The sequence below is a fragment of the Aptenodytes forsteri genome, unplaced genomic scaffold (genome assembly GCF_000699145.1).
Source record: "Aptenodytes forsteri isolate BGI_AS27 unplaced genomic scaffold, ASM69914v1 Scaffold257, whole genome shotgun sequence".
Classification (NCBI taxonomy): domain Eukaryota; kingdom Metazoa; phylum Chordata; class Aves; order Sphenisciformes; family Spheniscidae; genus Aptenodytes; species Aptenodytes forsteri.
In genome coordinates, this window is record NW_008795194.1 from 453,514 (window position 1) to 479,408 (window position 25,895).

Genomic DNA, 25,895 nt, shown 5'->3' on the forward strand with positions numbered 1-25,895 from the left:
TGATGTGTTTGGTCAATGCAATTTAATATCCTTCCAAAAATACAAAGGACTCAAAATTAATGTTTCACATGAGATTTTTAAATGATGTGTTTGGTCAATGCAATTTAATATCCTTCCAAAAATACAAAGGACTCAAAATTTTAGTTTCACATATAAAAGTATGATTACTTGTAATTGTAACTTGACATGCCATTTAAGGTACAAAAATGGTGTTATAATATATTTCTGGGTGTAATGTTACATAATTTTTAAAATGCTAGCTAAACATATTTTAAATATATCTATATTTTATGATATTTATATTAACACCCTAAGCGGTAGATTTTTGTTTTCATGCCAAGAGTTAAAAATACCTCAAAGCAGAACAGCATTTCATTGCTGCTTGCACTGCTGGAGAGAGAAATCATGGTTGACCACTAAGATTAGGATATGCCACCTCTTCTTGTTAGGTTAGACTGGTGTCAGCAATTCTCCATTCATCCATGGCTGAAGGATTTCAGGTGTTGGATCCAGCCTTCCATATTGTTACCATGTCATAACATCACTTATGAGGGTGCCTGGCAGATCAGCTACAAAATGGTTAATTTCTCTTGCCTTTCAATTCAGCAATCCAGATTTACAGGCTTCTGCTACTTGATAATTGCATAAGAACTACAGGTTAAAAAAAAGGTAAACTTTTAAAAAGACATTTTAATATAACCTTACGGTTTGTATTTATGGAAATAAATACATAAGTGAGCTGGTCATCTCCCAGACTGAAAGAGTTTTCTTTGTATGATTTTACTATGTTTCATTTAATTTCAAGTCTCCAAACAATGGACTATCCACAATTTAAATTACAGACTGAAGTAACTTGCTTTCTGGAAGTTATGCCTGTCATTCAGCCTGTTTCTTCCTTATTTCCATCCAGTTCTTTTTGAGGTAATGATATCCTTGTGTTCCTTACCAACCAGTTACCTTTGAGCATTTCTAGTTTAATGTATTCTGAAACATTTCATTGTCTTTGGTCAGACCATCTACAGCTGTTATTCATTATTTAATCTAACATACAGATAAAGTGGTCAAGATGATAAGTAGCTCCTGGTTAAGTAAGCATTTGAATGCAATGATATTTTTAGTGACTTCATATATTTGCAAGTGAATTAAACACTCTTAATCTTCTTATAAGTCACGTTCCATTTTCAATCAGAAGGTGACATCATCTGCAGTCTTCTTAGAAGATGCTAGTTTACAGCTGGAGGCCAGCTTTGAAGTGGACTTCTGCATGCTGGAATGGGAATACTACCAGTTAAACAACATGTAGCCACTTGCCCCAGCTTATCCTTTCTGCTTCAGGAAAAGAGGAACTGACTTTTCTTACTTCACTTTTGCTTACCCAGACAGATGTCACTGGTAGCAGAGAAGAGAAATTACAAGCAAATTCTCTACCACCTAGTGGGAGAACTAGCCCCTGTCTGTTTTCCTAGCAAAAGAGGCACTCAGGGTCTTGGCATCCTGATTTGCATGCACAGCTGGAAGAGCAGCTCCTTAGCTACCTTCCCCTTTCCCTACAGTCTTACCTTGTTAAATTTATGCCCTTTCCGTATGCATCCCTCCTTGTCTTTGCTGACATTTATGAGATTAGTATAGTGTGTCATTCACAAATCATGTGTGCCTAACTTTAATTTTAATAGCGCCACATTCATAGCATTGATGACTGTCATTTGTGGCAGTATCTTGGAGGACTGTTTCTGTATTGCATAGCAATAGGTCTCGTGCTTTTGTTGGCTGTATAAACAAAGCTTTTGGTTTTGCTGTCAGCTATCTGTAGACTAATATAAGAACCTTGTGTTCTTTCCTTCCAGTCTGTGTCTCAGTATCTGGGTTTTTTCATATATATGTTGTCTTTGTAAAGTGAAGTGGAAAAAATGGTAGTGCTTAACTTGATTCTTCTGTCCCAATAGAAAGAGGAGGTCCATCCAAATATGTTCTCTTTCTGGAAAGGGCATTGCATTTTTACTTCCCCCTACTCTGTCCTGATACGAATTCTGAGAAATATGCAATCACCCTCCCCACCCCACTCCCAATACGTTCCTTTAAGGGAAAGCCCACAAGAAGGGATGAAGTACGGCTGTTTTTTAATTGGGAGTCTGTACAGCTGAGCAAAATCCATCTTCTCAGTTTTTTTCTGTGAGTGAGGAAGATAAAGCCAGTATTGTACAAAATTTGTTGCTCCAATGAATGACGCAAAAATTTCTAGATAGAGGAAACAGTCACTCATAGATTTTCTTTCTCCTCTCTCCTTCATGTTGAGGGGGCTGAGATAGCAAAGGATGCTTTCAGAGACCACTCTTGTGTTCCACCCTTCTATCAGATGCCCCAAGTTTTTCTTCACTGAGGACAGAATAGGCACTGAGAGCTCTGCTTTTCTTCAGTAGAGGGCAGATGGTACTCAGATCCTCAAGGTAGAAGGGAGCTTGAATTAGGGAGGAGGTACACTAGTCTCTTTCAAAACTGATTTAGGGCTGTACCTGATGTAGAACATTTTATAAAGGGGAAGTGTTCAGTTTCACAAAAGATGCTTTCTCTACTCTGCACTTTTATGCCACAGTTTAGGTATGTTTTGAAAGAGATGTCTTAGAGGAAAAGGCTAATATTTAAGTTTCCAGGAAAGCTGAACTATAAGCTGCTCTCTTTGAGGAACTGGGGGCAATGAAGAAGTGTGGGAGGTGAGAGTTGGTATGATATGTGTGATGGAGTATATGTTTCCAGAAATCTCTCTCCTTACATTCCTTAGAGCAAAAAGTACTATATAACACCTCATACGTATCAAGAAGAGTTTTTTCAGAATTGTCCCTGAGGTTTGTTTTGTAAAATTGTACATATTTCTTGGTGAAAGGGAAATTTAAAATTCTAGATCTAGAAAGATGTTCTTAGACATCCAGGTAGTGTTTTTGATTTAAATCTTAATTATCTTGGCTTTAATGGAAGGCTGCCATTAATTTTGTTCTACAAATTAGGTATCAGAATGTTTGTAGAAATAAACCATACTGGTTTCCTTTATATTCCCATGATGAACTAGCACATGCTGATCTACAGTTACTATTTTGTCCACTAATATGAAATCCCTATGCCTGCTTCCTTGCTGGTAGATTTTTAGAAGTTCAGTGAGCACTGCAAATCGCCTGAAGAGTGGAAAATTCCTCTGTCACACAGATGCCCTTATCAGCAGCAACCAGATGGAGCTCTGAGCAGGCACATTATCAATGTTAAATTGCCTTTTCTGAGTAGAGAGGATTAAAACATTCCTTCAGAAATGGGTGACATAAGCTGCAAACTTAGGGAAAGTAATATTCTGAAATGTTACTATTTTAAAAACATATGAAAGTATCTTAACAAACACTGCATATCAAAAATGTATTATTCTTTCAAGCTGATGGAGCTGAAATTCTTAAAAAATAATTTGTTTTGAATAAAATAGTCGTCCTGTAGTTTCTTCTTAAATATATGTGTGTGGGTGTGTGTTCTTAGCTTAGATATATCATGTGCCTAAAATTCTAGAATAGATTTTAATATGTATTCAGTCACATTATATTGAACCTAAAATTGTTTGATTTTTAGTTAAAGGACAAAATATGTTTAGACTGAGCTTTGCAGTTTGGATTAAATTAGCAAAATAACATTTCAGAATAATAGAATCATATTCCTTTATTTCAATTAAAGGAATGTATGTTGACTTATTGAAACAAACTCTCAGAGAACATAACGTAAATTGTTTGCTCCAAGTCTTGAGGGTAAAAGATAATGCAGTACTGAAACACCCAGTTCCAAAATTAAACAAAGCTATCGAATTTGGCCTAAACAATTGGTGCCTAAGTATCAGATTACAATAATACTAAGAAAGAAAGCATCAATGTGACATGCAGAGATTTAGTGACACAACTCCTGTTTCATACTAATGAGCTGCAGTGAATACCAGTGTTTCATTCAGAATTAACCTCCAAGGCTTTTATTAACTAACTTATCTATAAAGGTCAGTGCTTCCATTATAATTTAGACTGTTTTCATACTTAGTTACTTGATGGCATATCCATTGTACTGTCTGTTTGTTTAAAACAAGACAAAAGCCCTGCCAATAAAGAGAACACTTTTTAGACGTATCTGATTGATTGAAATTTAGCCAATCTGTATATTGTCTTTTCAGATTTGCACATAAATTCCGTTATTATCAAGGAGTTGTGTGTGCATACAGAAAAAAGGCTCAGAATTAACATTTTTTTTTATTCTTCAATCACAACTGTAGCAGCTCTCAATATAGTACTTGCTAATCAAAGCACTTAAAATCACATGGCAATATCTTGATAAATTTTGTTTTATTCTGAGTCATATTTTGGCAGTATCTCACACTAAAGCTTACTTTGTGGCATTCTTTTATTTAGTGTATGCTGGGAGTTTGTGATGACTCTTTTGTGTCCGTAGAAGCTTGAGTAATGCTGTTCCATTCAACACTCTTATTTTTTCTTGCAGAACAAACTTGGAACTTGAGCTGGTCCATCGAGGAGGCAATTTATGTTCAGGAGGTGCAAGCACAGCTGGGAAAAGATCATGTTTAAGTAAGTTTTATGTTATGAAGTGCAATATAAATTATCAGAATATTGAATAAAGATGTCTAGTTCTTTCTAACATTTTCTAAATTATGTCAACATTTTTCTTTTAAGAACCTTTTTTCCTGCCATAATGAGTCTTTGATTTTTGTTGCAATTTGAGAAATCTGAAATCTAATTTGCACAAATTATTCATTAGAGCTGTTCATGTGTTGTGAGTATAATCTATTTAGAAATCAATTGTCATAGTATCCATGTAATATTTTTTAATAATTTTACATTTTTATGAGTAAAACTAGAAGTATTTTAAGGGTAAAGCAGGAAAGCTTTGTTTCACCCTGGCTGTTGCTAGTAATAGTAAAGAAATTTGTTTCTCCGAGTGCTGATGTAGCTCATGACTGGGTGTCTTCCTTAGAAATCTGCAGCTACCACGTCTTGTGTCTTTAATTTCCCTAGTTCTTTCTCTGACAGGACAGTTTTGCCAATTTACTTTGGTGGAAACTCTCAGATCTTCATTGTTCTGAAACCTTTAATGTTTGGCAAATAAAGCACTTCTGGTGGACAGAAGTGCTTTTTTCCTTAACATAAAATCTTTTTATCTTTTACTGGAATATAAACTGTTAGGAATGGACATTTTCTTTTGTCAGGAAAAATTGGAAAGCCTGCCAGAATACTACAACTACTAATGCTTGTTTAAATCAAGCTTATGCAGCAGTAGCAGCAGATTCAGTAGTAAAAATGTCAGAAAGCTTGGGCCCATCTCTGCCTTTTGGTACATGATTTGTGGACGATGGTTTCCTCACCATTTGAGGTGATGAGCCACCAAAGAAATCCCATCACGTGCTATGCTGTCCACATCCTCTCCAGGATAAGAGCCTTCTGTTACTGCCAGGAAATGTAGTTCAATTGATTTCATTCATGTGTTGTGATTTCTGAAAAGTAGTTTTAAACCCTATTGCACATTGTCTCCCCCCACCATCATTACCTCCCTTTCCTAGCAGAGCAAAATACCTGAAAAATGCACGTGTTAGAAGAACATCACTAGATCGCTGTTTGCAATTTTGAAGTATTTAATAAAATCAAGACTCTACAGATAATTTCTACTTGGATTACAATATATTTTTAATTGCATGCTTACCTAGTAAGATGGACACTTTCTTTCTGAATTTTAGCAACTTACTGGATGCGTTGCCTATTTCACAGGCATGTTATTTGGAAGACCGTGATGAGCCGCTTAGGGCGGAGATTTCAGCTTAAAATATTGAAATATTTAAAGTGAAAAAATCTATAATCACTTTACACATAATGAGAGTATACCCGTTTTCACATGGCTTTAGTAGCCATACAAGATCTTTGTAAGTCTTGACATTTCAAAGTTTAGAAGAATGTGTGCGGGGAAGTGGCCTGTAATCTGTGAGGTCATATTTTTATCTTACTGATATTTTTTCAAAGTCGGGAGATTTCATCTTCTCCGTATGATTTTTTTTTTTTTAAGATAAAAGTGGCATGAAATACATTCATTACATCTTAAAACACTGTGAAATGTTTGATGTCATGTCAGTATTAAATTTGTGTTGCATGTACCTATTTAAAAGCTTTCTATATATGTGTAAATAAAAGATAATGGCTTTTCTCATGGTGCTTTATCACCAACTAATGTCAGTAAGTGCTGATTATGACTTTGCAGAGAATGATTGAACCAACAGAGTGCTGGGCAGCTTCCTTGGTGTACATCGGTATAGCTCCATTGTTTCTATTTGAACTATATCAGTTGACAGCAAGGGAGGAACTGCCTCAAAGTTGTTTTTGTTTGTTTAGGGTTTTAAGAAAGAAAGAAAAAAAAAATTCCACCAAGCTGAGGCCTGGTAGCTGACACTAAGTGGTTTATATAATACATTATTTAATTTTTTTCTTATACTTACCACACCACCCCTTCAACATCATCTTGCATAAAGAAGGGCTCTTACATACTTAGGACCTGATTTTAAAAGGAAGCATCCCTTTTGCTGACAGCCAGTGAAAAGATCAGTTAGGATTTTTAATACATATTCCTCAAGTCTTGAAATGCATGGAGAATACTGTAATCATTGGAGAAATTTACTTTTGGAGAATTACAAAATTGGAAATGATACATGGAGAATGTATCTCCACTGGAGGATTGTCTTATGCCGGATTGTTACTTCAACAAGACAAGACAAACTTAAGTCCTGTTTACATTCATATATCTTACTTAGCTATTTTTCCAGCATTTTTACTGTTTTGCCATTAACTCTGTATGTCTCAGAAAATGAACCAATATTGTCTGTTCATCAAAATGGATTACTGGAACAAACTAAACTTACAGAAAGTTGAAGATACTTCTCACATTTGAGAAGTCTGGAAATTATCGTCTTAACGAGAAGCTTTAAGTAAGATTACATCAACTATTGCTTTTAAAAATACGTCTTAGTTTACAAAATTTAAAATGTTTATGAAATACATCACTTCTTGGTAGCAGCAAAATTCGCTGTTAAACCGTGCATTAGTTGTCTATGTAAAAAGTAAAATAGCTCAGTAAGGAAAACTTTGTTTTAAATCCTTGTCTTCGGAGTTGTGTATATATTTAGAGAGAAGAAATTTTTTTCCCCATGATGCCATTTGGCTGTTTTCATGTACTTGCACACAAGGGCTTAATCTGAAATTGGCAGAGTATTTCCTATAATTGAAAAACGTGTTGATGATCTTTTTTTTTCTTAATGTGATAACATTTCTTAATTTTTATTTTTTATTTGTTTCTACTTATAATACATTGCATTTTGTTTGTTTACTATAATATTTTTCTGTTCCTTTTTTAAACTGCTGTGTAATTTTGTTTAATGAGTGTGTTGTATGTGGAAATAGTGCTTTTTCCTTTAGCGGTTGCATTACTTTAAGGATTCTAGTGCATATTTCTGATGAAAGGATAGGGACAGCATTTAAACACAATGCACCTGCTTTTTTCCAGGCTTTTGGGTAGAATGGTAAATTTTCTTACATAGATCTAAATCGTTCTCGTTGGTGTTTTTAGTATCTATCTTGCACTTCAGAAAAATTGAAGAAGGCCTTTAAAGCTTTCAGGTGAAAGGTGCTATGTATATGAATGTGTTGTTGCTTTAAACAGCATGGAGACATAAATGTCATCTGTTCATTGTTAAAATGTTCACATGCTGTTTATGTTCTATATTGGTACTTTGTAAAATTGTTATGTAGCAAATTAGTCATAGTTAATCTTGCATTAAAATACTCATTTTTAATGCAAGGTAATGGGGTTCTCCTAGAACAGACCTGTACAGTACTTCCATTTAGTAGTAGTATATTTAGTATTGGACATTAGGCTAAATATGACTAGTGGGAGCAGAATTACTTATCCATATATAGCAGTGTTTGTTTTCACTAAACCGTTACATAATTATATGAGTTTCCTTCATTGCCCCTTCCATATTGGTGCATTTAGAGAGAAAAAATGGCAGTTCTTTAAAAACATGTTCGCAGTTCTTTAGATACATGTTCTATAATAGATTTTATTATCTTTCCATACTAATTTCTTTTTCTAAGAGGTAATCCTGTTTTTAAATTTTCACTTAAAATGTACCTTCAACTTCTTCATTGTCTTATGCAGTGAGGAAAGAACGATTTTAAAAATACATATCCTATCTAGAACTTGAATACTGTTTTGTTAAAGTCTTGCTTGTACAGTATTGAAACTGCTTTTGTTTTTTAAACGTCATTCATGTCAGGTCCAGCAGAAGTAATCTAAAATATAACCCATTTCTGTTTTTCTTATGTGTGAGATAATGAGGTGTCTCTCATGTGATTAAGCATACCACCCTGTATTAGTCTTATAACAACTGTAAAGTTGGGTGATTAGATATTGCAGAAAACAGAATATGTTGTCCCAGGTGAGCTGTTACAGCAGCAAGCGTCAGGGAGGATGGTGGGAGCAAATAGGTCAAGAGCTGTTTTAGTAGATTGCACGATGAGGGAAGCTGCTCTTGGGAAGTAAAATTAAGAATGATTAATGTAGGTGTTAGTGTCAGTGATAGAGTCTGCGCGAGAAGAATGATGAAGAAAATTTGGCTGTAAAATTGCCATTTTAAGGTTTAAAGTTTTGTATGTGTGTTTGCATGAGTGTGTGTTACTAAACAGTATGCAACCAAAAAATGCACATAGTCCTATTTACTTATGACTTAAAAATCAAGTCCTATTTTAAGGACCATGTTACAGTTCTAGAGTCTATAGCCTTGTAAATTCTCTGGAGTTTAGGGAATAATTATGATATATAACAACTGTACAGGCCTTATTTCTCTGTTTTATAAACTTTAAGAGATCTGATGTTTTGCTTTTTGTTTTCATTGTTTTGTGTTTATAGAACAGCTTCAGAACACAATAATAAGGCTGAATAATTAGGACTTCTCTGTATGACTTTTGTATCTCTTTAACTCTCTACGTGTTTTTCTCTGTCATTGTTACTCTGGTAATCTTGCAATAATGGGTGAACAATTCCACAAAATTTAAGTTATCTATAAATGAGTTTATAATCTAGTCCTGTCTTCCTTGTAACTTTTAAATAGTTTGTTCTTTCTTTCTGGCTGCTTTCTTTTCTTTTTTCCTTTTTCCCTTTGTAATAAGGATAGGACTAGGGTTTTTTGGGAAGGATTAAATATTCTATCACCTTGTCCTCTGGCTTCAGTTTCGCTCTATAGGAGCTCCTTATCCTTACGGTTCCCACAGATTGCAGAGTCTGGCATTTCAGCATCAACTGCATTGATTGGAAAGGACATTAATTTACAAGTGGACATCAAAAAAGTACTTAAGGCTTGTGTAAGCTCGCCTTAAATAAAACGTCCAGCACCTTCATAACTTCTGTGATGGTTCTGACCATCGAGAAACCATATTGTTCCACTGGGGTTTTTTGTTTGTTTGTTTGTTTTTTCTCCTCTTGCTCATTTGAAGCCTGGGTTTTGCATTTGTAGATGGCTCAGCAGTGTCATCTGTCTTGATTGTGATGTTAGTATCAATTCAATCAGTCCTTTTAATATCTTTGTGAGTACAGAAAGTCATCTTGACATGAAGCATTTTCTAAGCTCTTCATGCTCCTTCTGTATCAAATTTTTCAACCACGTTGATAGTAATAGCTGTCTCCATTTTATCAGTATGGCTGGTGATACTTGGAACCACTAAGTATGTTTCATTCCTGTAGGAAGAAAAACCTAATTCTTTTATGAATTGCTCAGTTGCAACTGTTTCCTTCCTGTAATCTATTAGTGTGAATATGGTTGCAAAGATTCCTACCCAGCTCTCTGCAGCCACTGAAAATAAAAAGAATGAAAGTAGTTTTCAGGAATGCTTTTTGCCTTGGTACAGTGGTTTTCTAGGGTTGGGTTGGGTTGGGGTTTTTGGTTTGGTTTCGTGGTTTTTTATTTTGTTTTGTTTTTTAGTTAGGAGTTGGCAATATGCAGATCTTTGGTGCCCATCCATTCATGCTAACTTTGAAAAAGCAGTTTTTCTTACCAACAGATGATCCTAACTGTTTCCTAAAAAGCTTGGTATGCCGTTCATACCTAGCGTGGGAGAGGCAAAGATAGATACTGTTAGAATTGTATTGCTAAAGTTGATTTCATACACTGGCAAGTTTGGTGTCGAGGATAATTAACTGCTTCATCAGCAATTAAGGCTTAAGATTTTGTAAAGACTATTCATGTCTTAATGCCTTAATAGGCTTTTCCTGACCTTCACGTTTTTTCTTCATTGATTTCAATCTACTGGATCAGTGATGAATGGGAGGATGCTGTCAGCAGGTCTTTGCAGCTGCTGTTGCTAAGTGGACTATATAAATCTCTACAAGTAGAAAAAAATTCCTCAATCTCCTTACTAACAGTCAAGTCCCATCTGGTTGTGTCAAGTGTTTTTTGTTATCATCTACATTCTTCTTGATAGTCCCAGCAAACTTTGGGAGGAGAAGGGCATAATGTCTCTAGTCTGGTAAGATCTTCACACAGCAGTTGAGACAAGGATGTTTTCAATTCCACTTGCAGTGAACTGCTGTGTCACTGTGTTTTGTGATCTTTTGACATGGTAAACATGAGTACTAATTTATAAAATGAGAAAGGAGAAGACTGGATCAAAATAGCAAAGTAGAGATTTTCATGACAGCAGTATGTGTTATTTACGTCCTTCTAAAACATAAATATGAGAGAGACTGGGGAATAAACACATCATCTAGACTTCTGCAAGCAAAACAAAGTCAGCTAATACCTTAATTTTCTTTGTCATCATTAGCACAGCACATTGCTATGCGTTGCAGAAGTGGAATTAATAACAAAAAAATCTTTTGATTTCAACTTTGGTAATTTGAGAGTTTACTTTAGAGTCAAGAGACCGGAAAAAAGAAAGACGAAAAAAAGGCTGCAAAACTCATGTAGAAATTTGGGATCACTTTGGCAAAGACCAAACCAAGATTACTGGTGAGACCAAAACTTACACCTGTGTGTAACTTCCTGAATCACTCATTTTTGTCAGTTCAGCACAGCATTTTTAAGACAGTTCTGTCACTCATCTATCAAATCCCTATCTGGTCATCTCTCTGAATTTAGTCTTCTTTTGTGCTGTGCATACCACACTAGACATGAAGAGAGCTGTGAAATCACCCTTATAGACTCCTGCTTTATGCACTTCGGCACAGCAAAATATTTTTAAGAGCTTTGTCAACATCTGTAAAATCAGTGTGCTTTAATAGTAAAAATAGTAAAGAATGCAACTGCAGGTGCTAGTGCAGGCAGTGTGGATATCTAGACAAAATACCCATTATCTTTGTTTTTTATGAGAGGAGCAGCATTAGAATACTTCCTCTAATAGCTTCAGTCCCAGTGCAAAGACACAGGGTCTTATCCTTTGAGCTGCTCTTTTGAAAGTACTGATTCCAACTGAGTTTATTGCTCCTCTCTCCCAACAGGATAACCCTGAGAATTAGAGCTGGTATAGGAAGAGTTGAAAAGAATGTACCAAGAGCAGCAGTGTATGGAACAATAGATTTATTTTCGTAATTTTTAGAAATGGAATTAGGAAGGCTAATTTGCATCAAAGTTAAAGCTAATGTTTAACTGCTAATCTAGATGATTCTATTACGTGTTTTATATAAACTTTACATGTATTCTGTGAAAACAAAGACCATCTAAATAAGTTGGGAGAATTGAGACAGCGCTGCTTCAATGTAGATAGTATTTGAGTCATATGAACATGTTCTAAAGCTAGTAATAATCTTGCCCACTTAAATGTCTAAATCTTGGAGTCCTGCCAAGCCCCTGACGACTTGCAGCAATAAGTTACACTGTGCATTCAAATTTTGTGATTTTTAGATTTATTCAATTTAACTGGATGCAGGCTGTCTCAGATATTATGAAATTATTAGGAGAGGAGGACCATATTCAAATTCTTTTCACTGTTTACTTCTCATGATTTGTTATCAATAAACCTGTAATTCTCATTTTGTTGTGACTTCATAATTACCATTCTTTAATTTTGTTGCTGATGTGCTTTCTAACATTAATATTCTTCTACCAAATCTTGTTAAGAATGTTAATTTGGAGACTCTGAGCTACACCAAGATCCTGTCTTTCCCACTTAACGAAGGTGGGCTTTCCTGGAGAGAATTGGCCATAAGATAACACTGTGAGCGGTGGAGGGGTTTGGGATGCCTGGTGGGTTATAGCCTTCCTTTCCATTCTTCACAAGACTAGGCAAGGTTGTTGTTTGTGGGCCATTGTCATGTTAATGTTTTGCTGCTACTTGTTTAAAAAAAAAAAAAAAAAAGTAAATTTTAAAGCTTCTAAGTAGGGTATAAGAAAATGGGAGGATATTCTGTATTTTTATGTTTACGTTTCGGAATGATGCATTCACACGAATGCACAGGAAAAAAACCTCTGGTGTTTATTTGGCCCAAGGCAGATTTCTGCCAGTCCCTCAAGCATAAGAATGTGGTGAAACACCAACAAGCACTTTGTGCACAAAGAAGTTGCCAGTTCTAGATTTCAGTGCTCTGGTGTTCTCCGTGGCATTCTCCAGTACTCCATAATCATAGTAAATTTGACATAAAGCAACAGGAGTCACTGTGGTGTAAAACAGAAAGATGTTTGTGAAGAAATAAACCTTTGTATCTTCCTCTGGCTAGTCCTTAGTTTTTGCTAATTGTTAGAAATCTTCTCAGAAATGTGAGTACCGAAGCAATAGACAAACCAGAACTCAGTTTTACTGATTTGGAAGGTGGCAGCTGTCAGGCCGTTTTTGTTGCAGTGTTCCCATTAGGGGGCAATGTTATTCCTTGATTACCCCGGGTCTAGAAACAAGCATGGCTGTGCTGCATTAACTTAGAGTATCTTAATATTTTTAAGTCAATTCATAAAAAGTATTTTATAAAAGGTCATTGTAACTTTAGCTTATTACCTACTTCCTAGCTTTATGTTTACGTGCTAAACACGTTTTCTTGCAAAGGAGTGATAGCTGCCTTAATCACAAACAAAAAATATTGTCTTACAAGACTGCTAAACTGATTTTTTTTGTTCGGATTCAGTCGATGTTAGAATGTATCTTGATTCCATAAATGTTACATGCTTGGAGATTACAAATAAATTCTCCAGTGCTAGAATTTGATGCTTGCCTGCTTAATTTCATATCGGTAAAAGCTGAGGAAAATAGCTATTAAAGGAGCAAAGGGTTAATTAATTATGCTAAGCATTGTTGGGGTTTTTTTTGCATAGTTTCCCATTTCTGTTTGAGGCAAGGAGCAGTTCAGAAAAAAACGACATTCCTTTTAGTAGCAGAGAGGCAAGAGGGAAGGAACGGGAACCTTCATGGGTTTCATTCCAAATAAAACTATACTGGGGGGGGGGTTTATTATTTTGATGAAATATCAGTATATTTTCAGGGTTTTGAAGTTTGTCAGCAAAGCAATGTTTTGCTAGAATCTCTTGCCAGGAGAAAAGATGACTTATTTTGTCCTCATTGACTGTTTTTATTCAGAAAGCAGGTGACAGCAATCAATTCCAATGCCATCTACATCTCCAATTATTTTACAAACCCCAGGAGCTAATTACAGCCCTCAGGCTCTGGCAGTCAGCTGACTTCATCATGCGACTCTTTGGCCATTGCATACCTCTGAGTAATTGTCTATTTATGGAAAATAAATTAATAGCTGCTATTTCTACTTAAAAAAGAGGACCTGTGAGTGTGTAGGTTGAGCAAGTGGGTTGTCGAGAGAAAAGAGAGAGATTAAGAGAGTAGGAGGTAAAGGGATCAATTGAAAGAATAAAAGGGAGGGGGGGGGGGGGGGGCAAGAAGATAGCAAGATACTAAGGGAAAAAGTTAAAATGAAAGGGAGGAAGGAAGCAGGATCCTGGAAAATGGAACAGGAGAAACATGGCAGCAAATAGCAAGATACAGTCTTGACAGGAGGGAAAAAGTGAGCAAAATCATGGGAAATAGTATTTTAAAATATGATTCTAATATAAACCTATGAAGATAAAAAAGATGCATTTTTCCCAAACTGTAACTGTATTATAAACACAGAAAAAGAAGTGAAGTCTGAGATTCTTATTGTACGTACCTCTCTGAAAATGCTGTCAGTATAGATGGTGCCTGCCTTCTTGGCTCACTTAAGGGGAGAAAGGATTAGATGTAATCTTTATTTGTGTTGATCATATGATTCATAGAGAAATGAAAACTGCATTTTAGTATATAATACTGCAGTACTGTGCATGAATGATAAATTAAGGATCCTTTGTTCAAAAGGTTCTAGAAGTGTTTTGCAAATGATATTTTTGAAACAGTGAGTGTACAGAAGGTTTTGAATTGATGAATATCAACAAACTTTGCCTACAGGTTGTATAGGCAAATCTATGCCGTTACAAAGACTGTTACTACTTTAGTGTCATTGTGGTATAGTCCAAAGTTTGGGGTTTTTTCTCTTCCAAAAGTTACCTACAAAATAACCTTATGAAGGCAGAAGGAATAACAGCCTTTTAAGGATGAAGAGCTGAAGTGATCCTGCTATAGGCCAGAACTTCTAGCAACTTTAGGTTAATTTCAAATATGTTGTGCACAGAACTTAACTGAGAGAGAGAGGAATAAAAGCTGTGTGTTAAAAGTATATCAGTCTCTGTTTAGAAGAGATGTTCAGGAAATCACAGCTTCTGGCATAAACTGGAGAGGGAAGTGAAGGGAGCATGCAACCTTAGCAACATAACAGCATACGAAACAGGATTTTTAAAAAGACGTATAATTAGGTTTGTAGAGCTGGTGTATTACGAGCACTAAACCAACTGAGATCTGGTCGAAGCTTTCTAAACAGCCTTTCTCCATTTCAGAATTTCAGGAGAGAAAAAAAATAATTTTTTGTATGCATGCATATGTTCACTGTCTTCTATTGAAATCTTACTTCTCTTCAAAACCTTTATTAAAAAATAAATTTAAAAAGATGCTTCTTAGGATACCAGCTTATTTGGAATGAGATGACAGACTTTTCAGAATCTTGTAAAATAAATGATGGCAATTTAATGTGAAATACTTCATATTATTGTACGTAATAATCAGCAATCTATCTTCTTCACCTTTCAGATCAGCTGTTCCATGTGTTGGCCATGCACATGCGCCTCTACAGTATAGACTCTGCATACAATCCCTGGAGAAAACTGACCCAGCCGATGCAGGATAAAAATTCAGAGCAAGTATTTTAATTTACCAAATATCAGTTTTACCTTGTGAAAGAAACATCCTTACAGAGGGACTTTGGGTAACTTTCTGTCTTAATTTAAATTCTCTGTGAGGTAGGCTGATGAACTTAACATCTAAAAAATGTATATGTATATTTGTAAAAATAAATTTTCAGATTTCTCTTACATAAAATCTGACACACTCCAGTTTTGAGTTGAAGCTGAAATACACCGCTTGCAAGCTTAAGCACATGTGAATTTAATAGTATTGGGTAGGTGGGTAGGTGCACTGCTGTTCTTGGTATGGATGCTAGACAAAATTTACATCGAGATTAAGTTCATAAATAGTTTATTGAAAGTTGGGCAATGACTAATAGCTGTTCCAGAAATAACATAAGTAGGCCTAATACATGTGAGAAATAATTCTGTTGGAAGCTAAAAATTTTCGTCATGCTTGTTATTTTAAACAAGTTATTTACCTGAGTTTGCTTTTAAAACATTAACCTTACATATACAGCTGTACAAGGATTAACAGTATAATAAATGGAGCCATGTATCTATGTTCCACAAGGACTCATCTCCCTGCTTGACTTAAGACTGTTCACTTTTCAGATTCTACCTTGATGGTGAGAAGAAAGGTTTCTTGCCTAAAACCAGATGATTATTTTTCCTCGTAAGAGGAAGACAGTATTTTTTTTTTTTTTCTCTTGGCACCTTGAGCATCTTCTTCATAGCTAAGGTCTCCACTTTAGCTTGCAATAATGTTGAAAAGACTGCCTTTTTAGTGTCTATCCAGCTGTGTATTTGTCGGTGTGTTTCTAGGAGCCTGAGGTGGAAAGCAACATGGGATTTCAAAAATTCATCTAGGATAGTGATGCCACAATCCTAATCTGCAAATTAGGAAAAATTATTAAAACATTTGTGCTTGCTTCTAGTTTGAGATTTTACTGTTTGTCCTCTTGGAGCCAGGTCTTTTTTTGCAATCAACATTAGGTTATTGCAGTAATTAGGCTAGATTAACAGATTGGTTTATAAACATTAGCAGAACAAAGCATCAAGAATTTTATAACCTGAAACCTATGTTATTCAGCATGCATTCAAACTGCTTTGAGAGTATGTTTTCGTGTGATTCTGCCCTGACCTAGATTGAGCAGTGGAAAGAGGTTAATAAATTGGTGTATGGTTGACTGAGTTATACCAGGCAAAATTAAGATCACGTTGATAGGCTGTTGACAATCAAAATGGCTGCAGGACTGATCATGCACTTCTCATTTTGGTATCTGAAGAGCTTGCTGGCTTTGGAGGTAGCTATTAACAGAGGGGCTGCTTTTTCTGCACGTGCAACTTTTTTTCGCCCTTACAGACTTGATGGAATTCACCATGCATTGGTCATATCAAGGTTAGATTGCTGCAAGTTAGATTTCATTAGGCAATATTTTGAATCACTTAAAAATGAATGGTACTGTAGACCATAATGGCTTGCTTTGCAGGAGGTGTTGCATGTTGGGAATGCATTTGAGCAGTTCTCTTGTTTTCTGCACTGGTTTTTAAGATTTCTTGGTAGACTTGCTGATGATGGTTTGGCACTAAGTCCTAAATTGTTTAGGAAGCTATAACTGAGAGATCATCCATTTTGCCATGAAATAGTTTACTGTTGAGATGCATAAATGAAATCAAGCTGGAATTTTTTGCCTACTCCTTGGAATGTTTTTCCCACCTTAGTCTGCAGACCCCAGAAAGCTGCAGAGGAGGCAACTTGGGGACATGTTTTTAATGTATAAATTAGAGCATAGGATGGATATCTGTAATTATATTTTAGAAATTTGAAGTAGTAGTTTCACTTGAAGGTGGCATTCGTATGATTGGTGTGTATGGTGTAATTGCATGCTTCTTAGAGTCACACAGCCTTCTGAGAAATCCAGAATAGCGAATTTTTTCAGGTACAGGAAAGAGTGCTCAGAGCAATTAGAAGGTGATACACTGCTGTAAACTGAAGAAGATTAAGAGGGTGGTGGAGAAATACCACTGCAGATTTAAGATGTGGATAGCACTCTTGCCATTTTGAGGATAACCAAGTAATCTGAATCATCAGCCTGACCACTACATGAGACTTTAAGTAAAGACTTGTAGAAAAAAAATGTCGATGAGAGGAAAAGATCTATATTATCTGACTATATTACTGTGATTCCAAACAATTTAACATCAGGAAAGTCACAGGAGCAAAATAACTTTACACCAACATACTATATTTTTCCATTTTAATTTTTCTTTAAATTATTATTTCAGTTGAAAGCAATTTTCCAGAGAAGTTAGTTGCATCTTTATTTCTTTAAAAGGATAATTTTCAAAACTAAAAAAGAAAATAATTGATGGGATACAAGTGCCATTGCATTATCTTTTCACCCTTATTTAATTGTACTTTGTTTAAATACATAAATATTTACAATTAAAACTACCCAGGTATAGAGCTCACAATTTTTAGCTTGGTTTTCCACAACCCAGCTATTGTTATTCATAAATCATGCCTTAGTTTCATGTATCTGGGAGAACTGATCGAAGTAATTTGTAAAGACTCTCACAGAATTGCTCTATATACTTCCCAAAGCCCCTGGTTTTGCCCGGTGTCATCTTCTACAACTGTACCTAGATCGCTCCGTAGTTGAAAATGGCAGCTGAAAGGAAAGATAGGAAGGAGCTCATGCAGTCACACCAAGGTAAAGTAGAAATAAGGAAATTTTGAGCAAGAAGATACCCTATCAAAAAGGGCCTAAATAATGTGAACTGTTTGAAGGAAGAGGGAGGAAAAAAGATAAAGCTGAGTCTGATGAACTGTGAATGGTATAGTGGATTCTTTCTCCTATGCGTTCATGTTGTCAAATTTAATATACACTTGGTCCCACAGGCTGTGCTCAAGCAAATTGTTCTACTGGGGCAGATCTGGTTTCAAGGGTGATCAAATAAACAATTATTGTGCTGTAAGTGGGGAATAATAGCTTCTGGCAGGGGGCAGAGGAGGAGCAGCTGGAGGCAATAATTACTAAACCCAGATGTGAATTCAATGGACTAGTCCAAATAGCCAGAGTTTTGGGAATGGCAAACCTGAAATAAAAGGATATACATTTTTTTTTAAACTCACATCTCTACGAAGGCTGAAATTTTTGTGTCTGTTTTGACAGACAAAATGTGTCAGCAAAGAATGATTTGATAAAGCATTAAGGATCTTTGCAGTAGAAGCACTTGCAGGGGGGAACTGCATGACAAACTGAAATGCTGAAATATACTGGGTTATTTTTACTGAAGTGTTTTGCTGATGTTTGTTCTAAGCTAGATTGCTTTGGTGATTGTTTGTTTATAGTGTCATACCAGAGCAACAACCTGCAGCGCAGGGATGGGAATGAGCAACTGTGCATGCAAACCTCTTTAAGTCACATCTCCATCACAGAAACCGTTGTGAAATGGGAAAAATAAAAGTTTTAATGAAGATAATCCAAGGCAGACAGAGAGTAGGATGATGGGACAATGGGGTGTAGTTAAGGTTTGTGCAAGAGGTGGTATATGCGTACACATGCTGTAACAGGACTTATGTGGTCTATTCAATAAACACATAAATCCTGCCTGAAACACCAATGTCTCAGGACATACGTTAATGACACGGAGGTTTCAACAGTAATGCCAGCTTCAGGAGTACTTGCTCTTGGCTGTTTCTTCCTTCCCCTGTACTGTAGCTCACCGCCTTCTTCAGCTGTGCTGATGTAACTTGAGCAGTTTGTATCATGAACAAAGTCAAGGAACGAATCCATGTTTTTAAAAAGGTTAATTTGAATGAGTTTGGGAACAGGTGACAAGGGAACGCTGGGGGTACAGTGGGTGAAAGAGAGAATGGGAGATGCCTAATGTTAGTACTATCAGTGAAATCCTGTGTTGTGTAATGAGAAAAACTGACCTGCTGTAAAATCTGCTGTGACACAATGAAGAGCAAATGTGAAACTGTGATTATATCCTAGAGTATAGCCAGAATAAATAGTAGAATTCTACTTTCTTATCACGAACATCAGAAGCTGTGTATTACTCTGACCTTTCTGCAGGCTGGGACTTGTGGGCTGTATTTCTCATCCTGCAAGTACTGAAGAGAATATAAATTTGCCGTAGTTGATTAAGCCTTTGTTTAGCTGTATCTGTATCCTTGTGTCTCAGGTGTCTCAGGTTTTCTGTATCTGACAGTTCGAAGAGGTGTAAGGCTCAGAACTTCCACTTTATTTATTGTCTTTCTGACTTTATGATCAGTTGGAGTTAGCATCAAACAAAAATGTTAAGTGTCTCTAGCTGAGAGAAGAAGGGAAAGGGAGCATATATGTAAGGAATGGCCATAAGCAAATGCTGCTCATTTCAAAGTAGAACAGAATTTTCTATTCCTCTGTATCCATTCCCAAAGAAGTGATTCCCATATAACCTCTGTCAGGAGGAGGATGCAGAATACAGAGGCAGAGTTGCTCAGCTGTCAGCTGATAGACAGCTCCGGTATTGGCACAGAGAGAGGTGCAGCCCGATTACCTTGGACTGAAGGAGAGGTCAGTTCCATAGAGAAAATCAAGCAATGCATTTTTCATTCTTCGTTTTGGTACATGTTTATATTGCACTGTACAGTTTATTTCCACCTCCCCCCCTCCCTTTTTTTAATGGATACAGCATATAACTACAATACATTTGAATCATTCTATATTACTTTGGTCCCATCTGAAGTTTTACTTGCTTTCATTTTATTCAGTGCTTCTGTGACACAATTTTTTGTAAAGTCAGATTTATCAAGCTTTCACATATGCATTGGGGATTAACAGGATGGGCAATTTCCATAAAAAGTGTTTCTAAACACATTTTATAAATTCAGTTTCAGTGTCATAATGAAGAAGTTGCTTAGGCTCTTAACAAATGACAGAGCAGTTTAAGTGTTTCATATGCTGCAGTGCTTGACGTAAACGGAAGCAGCTTATCTAAACCCCTGACATTTAACGTAGCTTTACTTCTCCAATTCATATGAAATTAATAAATTGGACAAAGAATTCAGTTGGTCCTGCATGTGAAAATTTGTTCATTTATTTGTGATGTTGCCAGTCAATCACAGTATTCTGTATGTATAAGAATATTTCCTAATTTTGTCAGAACTGGTATTTGACCTAATGGTTACGTGACTGTTAAATGATACTGATGTTGATAACCCTGTCAGGAAGAGGTGTTCAACTAAATGTGACCAGAGGGAGTTAATTTTTTTTTGTCTTAATATTACTCCAAATTAATATTTTTCCCAAATTTATATATAAATTAAAAATTAAAGGTGAGAAGTAATTTAAGAGATGTCCATGGCTTTAAAGTCATTACATAATGAGGGTTATTTTAAAACTTGGTGTCATAGATGATAAAATAGAACTAGCCGTAGGTAAAAGTAGAATTAGAGAGACTTAGTGAAATTAGCATCTTCATTGCCTGTATAATTTTGAAAATGAGACTTGGTAGTGGGATACAAATTTTTGCCCCTTTTTCTTCTTTACAGTTCAATACACTGATTTTTAGAGTATTTGCTTTTTGTTTAGGACGCTCCCATATATAAATATCTATATTTATGTATGTTACAATGTTTTAAAACAATCATTTTAGGAAATGATTGATTATAGCAAAAGGGGTTACGAATAGTGCTTATTCTGTAGCTGTTTGGGTTCATTAATTCAAAAGGACCAGTTAGACCATGTTTTCTGTGACTTCATTTTATATGACCAATCAACCAATCCATTTGTGCTCGTTCTCACAATTGAAAGTGTTGCATAAAATGACTGGAAACTTTAGCCGTTTAATAAAATTATTGCTTCAGAGTGTGCCTTACTCAGCTGGGAGAGAGGGGAAGGAGACTAGTTAGAAAAATGCGTAGTTGGATAACACACTTAACATGACCAAAAGTGGTTTTTTAATTCTTCTCTTACATGACTGCTTCTGCGTGTTAAAATTCGTATCACAGATGACTCCTAGCAGTGCCTTTTGTAGAGAGAAGTCTGAGTTTTCATGAAATCAGTAACTATATTGGGGTCTCCTTCCAAAAGCAGCATCATGTTTATGTGCCTCAGAGATGATAAACTGGTTGGATCCCCAAAGCTATTAAAAGGTACTAAGGACCTTATGCATGCATCCACATCCATTGTCCACCGCATGTGGACAACCTCTTCCAGTACATGGTCTGCAAGAGCTCAGTTTGTCTGCTGTGTGTGTGATAGATGGCACCAAGGGGAGTTGGTGCCTTCGCAAAAGAGAGGCATCAACTAAGCTAATGGAATAGCCAGTGCCAGCTGAGTTGGATCAGAGGAAGAGTTTGGTGCTCTTGGAAGAGAGGCAATAATTGGATCCAACAATAGTTCACCAGTCATGCTCTGAAAGGGCAGAGCTGAGGCAGAAGAGCACTTAAATGTCTTGTCTGTACGTTTCTTTCCTCAATCTGATTCTGTTTGTACAGAAACTTGGGCACTTGCTGCAGGGCTTAAGAAAGCCTCATTGGGAAACTCTGTGGTTCACAGCATCTTGCAGAACAACCAAAAGGAGGAGAGTGAGACTGTGATTCTGGGGGTAGATCTTAATAAGGATATACGTCTATTTTCAATACAACTATCTAGCACTTCATCAGTTCTGGTTTACCTGCAGGACAGTTAAGATTGCTGGAACAAAGCATGAAGCTAACCTTGAAACTGTAGCAGGTGGATATATTTTGATTTCCTGACATTCTCGGGTGGTTTTTGTGGAGGGCCCAGTGAAGTGCCGTGTGGCGTAGAGGCCTATAGCTGCCCTAAGTAAGGGAAGCTCCTACCAGGAGAGGAAGAATTGTTTTTCCAGCAGTTTCTGACCAGTGAGAAGAACGACAAAAGAAAAGGGGAAAAAGGTGGAAAAGCCTAAGGAGCGATAGAAAGAAAATGCCCTTCCAGAAGGACAACAATTGAAAGGAACTCAGTAGTGTGTGATGCTTTCCTTTGCAACGTTTGCATCCGTTTGTAAGCAGCTGTTGAGGACTCTGTGTTCCATGGGAGATTCAGGGTCAGTTAGTTATACTAGGGCCTTGCGATATAGCTCCTGTGGTAGTAGTACAGATAAATACCTTAAACAAACGTCTCCTCCTCAGTTACTCCATTGGCGTTCAACAGTCAACCAGCTAGCCACCACCGTTTGGGAATGAAAGAACCCAAACAGCACTTTCTTCTGTGCATGTTGCAGAAGGGGAAAGGTGACAAAGGAGGATGCATATCACATGGTACCAGCTGCTCTTACTTGAGATCTCCTTCACACTCTGTATCAATTAAAGAGGGGGGAATGATTTTTCGGCATTTTGACTCAGCTATTGAACCTATGGAATATTGTCGGTTGGAGTATTTTTGGATATTACTACACAAAGCTAGAAAAATACTACCTCCTATCTGCAAACATTTTCTGCTTTTAAGTATAAAACTACAAGGTGATGTTAGGTCATTCAGTGAATCCGAATAGTTCAAAAGTTTGCAGTATCTCTTTATGTGCTTATTTGCGGTCCTTCCTGCCATATGGGGTTTTTAATACTGTGTGTGAGATTGCATAATGCCACCTGTGATGGCTGCTTGAGTTTTCATTTCCTTACATGAAGGAAAGCAATACCTTTTCTAAGGTCTCAATGTTTTCCAATAGGAGCAATCCCTGTAACTTTAATGTAATTTGAGGATTCGTTGTTGTTACAGCATGGATATATGTATACTTGTGAAATGTCATGCTTTGAAGACCAGTTAAATTATTATGTTACTATGCAGTATATTTTCTTATTTTAGAACATAAGTTCTAAAAGTGAAATACTGAATGTTCCTTGAGTCTCTACATAGAAATAACTAGTTCAGACAGTTTTGGAAAGTTTTAAAATACTTTAACAAGAATCAGGTACCCAAATGGTAACTTCCTCATGAATTATTACCACCCTTTAGTAACATCAGGTAGCATTACAATCCATGAGGTTTTAAAATCGAGATCAGTTAGCGAATTGTCAGGTATTTGGCTTCTGTAAGCTTGATATCAAATGTAATACTTTTTAAAATAAGATGCAAAATAAAATATGAAAATTAAAAATAGGTTTGTAGTGTCAGAAGTGATTTTCTTTGGGTTTTCTTTCCAGGCTGATAAGTGAAGAGCTGCCAGAAGTTCCTGTGCTTTACAGAGATGTCTCATCCCTTTTGCTTATCCAGATTTTAACCATGCCTCAACCATTGCACAAAGGTATGTTACAAAAATGTGTATGTTTAGATGATTATGTATATGAGGCTGCATTCATGGGGATTTCCAGGATGGTAAATCATAGCTGGTATACTGTGTATTCTAAAATAATGTTTCTGCCTTATCTACAGAAGGTGGCATTGAACAGAAGTTTTTGTTGTGGGTTGACAGGCTTATCTGTGGTCCCCTGTCTTCTCACCTTATCAGTCAGCCTATTCAGTAAAGATACAAGAGCTGAGCGAAAACCATTAAGTACCTTTACTGAAGGAAAAGTGTCCTTTGTTTGACCTTCATCTCTTTGCTTAGACGGGCAGCTCAATACTTCAAGTTGAGCTGAGTGCCTAAGGGTGAAAGATTTTAATTTAGTTTGAATTTCAGAGTTTAAATTGCAGCAGTCTTACATAATAGGAGGTCATATAGGAAGACGATAATTGCTGTAATGCAGCAACTTCAATAGAGGCAGCCTATAGTATAATTTGGAATAAATATTAAATAGATATTTAAGAACTAAATTTTCATTACTAAAATCAAAACTGTTTTAAAACCTAAATTTCTTTTTTCATATAAAAGGAACAGCTGAACCTGGTCCATCTTGCTAATAGACAGTACGTGCTCCAGAAGATGGGCAGTTCAGACCCTCTGGTCTCTGGCTTGATTATTTGTAGCTATACCTTTATTTTAAAACAAGAACAAACAGACAAGTATCTTTTTACTACTTCACTGACAATGAACAGAGTATCTGCTTTGGGATGTGTGTGGCAATTTTGATGTCTGCTGAGTTTTGGTAATTTGTGGGTAGGTAAGTACAGGGACTGTTCTGCTCTTGATGCATACACCTAACTTACGAAGTGTAGTAGAAACTCTGTTTCCCCTTAAGAGGTGTTCAGTCCTCACTATTGAATGTTCAAATTCAGCTCAAGTGACTCTGTGTGTATCTGTTAACATTGTGGGTTGTGTTTTTTCGATTCAATGTACATGTGTGTGGATTAAGTATGTCCAATAAATTATTAGAATATGAAAATACCCGGAGAATAAAATATTTTTTAATAGGAAGACTATTGTAAAAAATATATTTTTTTTTTTTTTTTTTTTTTACTACAGTTTAACTTAAATTAACTTTTATTGGAAGGACTTAAAAAAAGCAGCAAACAAAAGTTTAACGAGACTACCGTCTTCTGAAATACGGGGAAGGGAGTGGTGAAGCCAAAGTACAAACAGTGGGTTTTTTTGTAGTTTATATTCAAGCATTGAAAAACACCATCTCTGAAAGTATACCTTATCCTAGGAAAGACAACATTCAATTAATAGTAAGGCATCCTGTGGAGAATTCTGTAAAATACCACATATCGGCAGCACGTTTTGCCTTTGCTTGTAGGTTTAGCATATTTTGCAGTCGAAAGGGAAGTAGCAAGTGGCAGGAAGAAGATGAATGTAACCACTTCAAATCTACGAAGCATTAAATTGGAAATAAATTGCCATTTATCTTTCTAATTTTTGTTTCATCAAAATGGTTAGGCAGAATAAAAAGAAAGTCTTTCATGATTTCTTTGTCCTGAGGTGTAGAATGCGGTTCAGAAAAACAGGTAATAACAAATTTGTTTAGAAGTTCTGTAATGGGTGTGTAGGTCACAGAGTTGAATTCGATACCATTAATTCTTAGTAGAGAGCCAAGGCATGAAAAGGTAAAATGGCTTGTGCAGGGTCACATGGCAGGTCAGTGATAGGGGTGAACAAAATCTACATTTGACCCTACTGCTTCCTGAACTCCCGGTGCTGCGTTGGCGTGATTGTGGGGTGCGGGAGCTGTGGACTTGGCTGGACACCGGTATGCAGACAGAAGGTTGACGCCTGTGTGCACTGACAGATATTGCCGGTATATTCCCTTAACAGTAGACTTAACTACGTTGCAGAAGAGGTGGTGTTGCAGTCTGGTGCAGAATGCCATGGTAATGGTGTTGGAACATTAATAATGAAGGAGGAATCTGTAGGGTTTAGAATCCATGAAAGATTTTCTTCCCTCTTTTAGCACGGACGCTCTCCTGTGATGGTACTGGTTTTGCAGTATCATTTATTAGGTATGTTGATGTATTCAGAGAAACCACATTTGTATCCTTACAGGAAACTAAAACTGTTCATTAAGTATTAAATCTTCTTCGTGTTCGTATTCAAAATCCTTTTTGTTTATACAGTGTTTTTTAAAAACACTGAGTGCTCTGTAAGGAGGACCCAAACTTCATCTCTTGCCCTTCAGATATAGCACTAGGAATCACATTAACTACCCTATTAACTGTTGGATGGGTGTTGGTATCTTTTTCAATCCGACATCGATTAA

General features: G+C 36.3%; 1 protein-coding gene across 6 annotated transcripts in view; it reads left to right on the forward strand.

The window, feature by feature from the left end:
- The window catches only part of UBR3 (ubiquitin protein ligase E3 component n-recognin 3 (putative)), a 123,110-nt gene that overhangs the window by 80,552 nt on the left and 16,663 nt on the right, over window positions 1–25,895 (forward strand). For all 6 annotated transcript variants that reach the window (XM_009278563.2, XM_009278564.2, XM_009278565.2 and 3 more), the window contains 3 exons: window positions 4,507–4,592; window positions 15,210–15,315; window positions 23,466–23,566. In XM_009278563.2, the coding sequence (XP_009276838.1) occupies window positions 4,507–4,592; window positions 15,210–15,315; window positions 23,466–23,566 (293 nt within the window). The remainder of the gene's footprint in view (window positions 1–4,506; window positions 4,593–15,209; window positions 15,316–23,465; window positions 23,567–25,895) is intronic.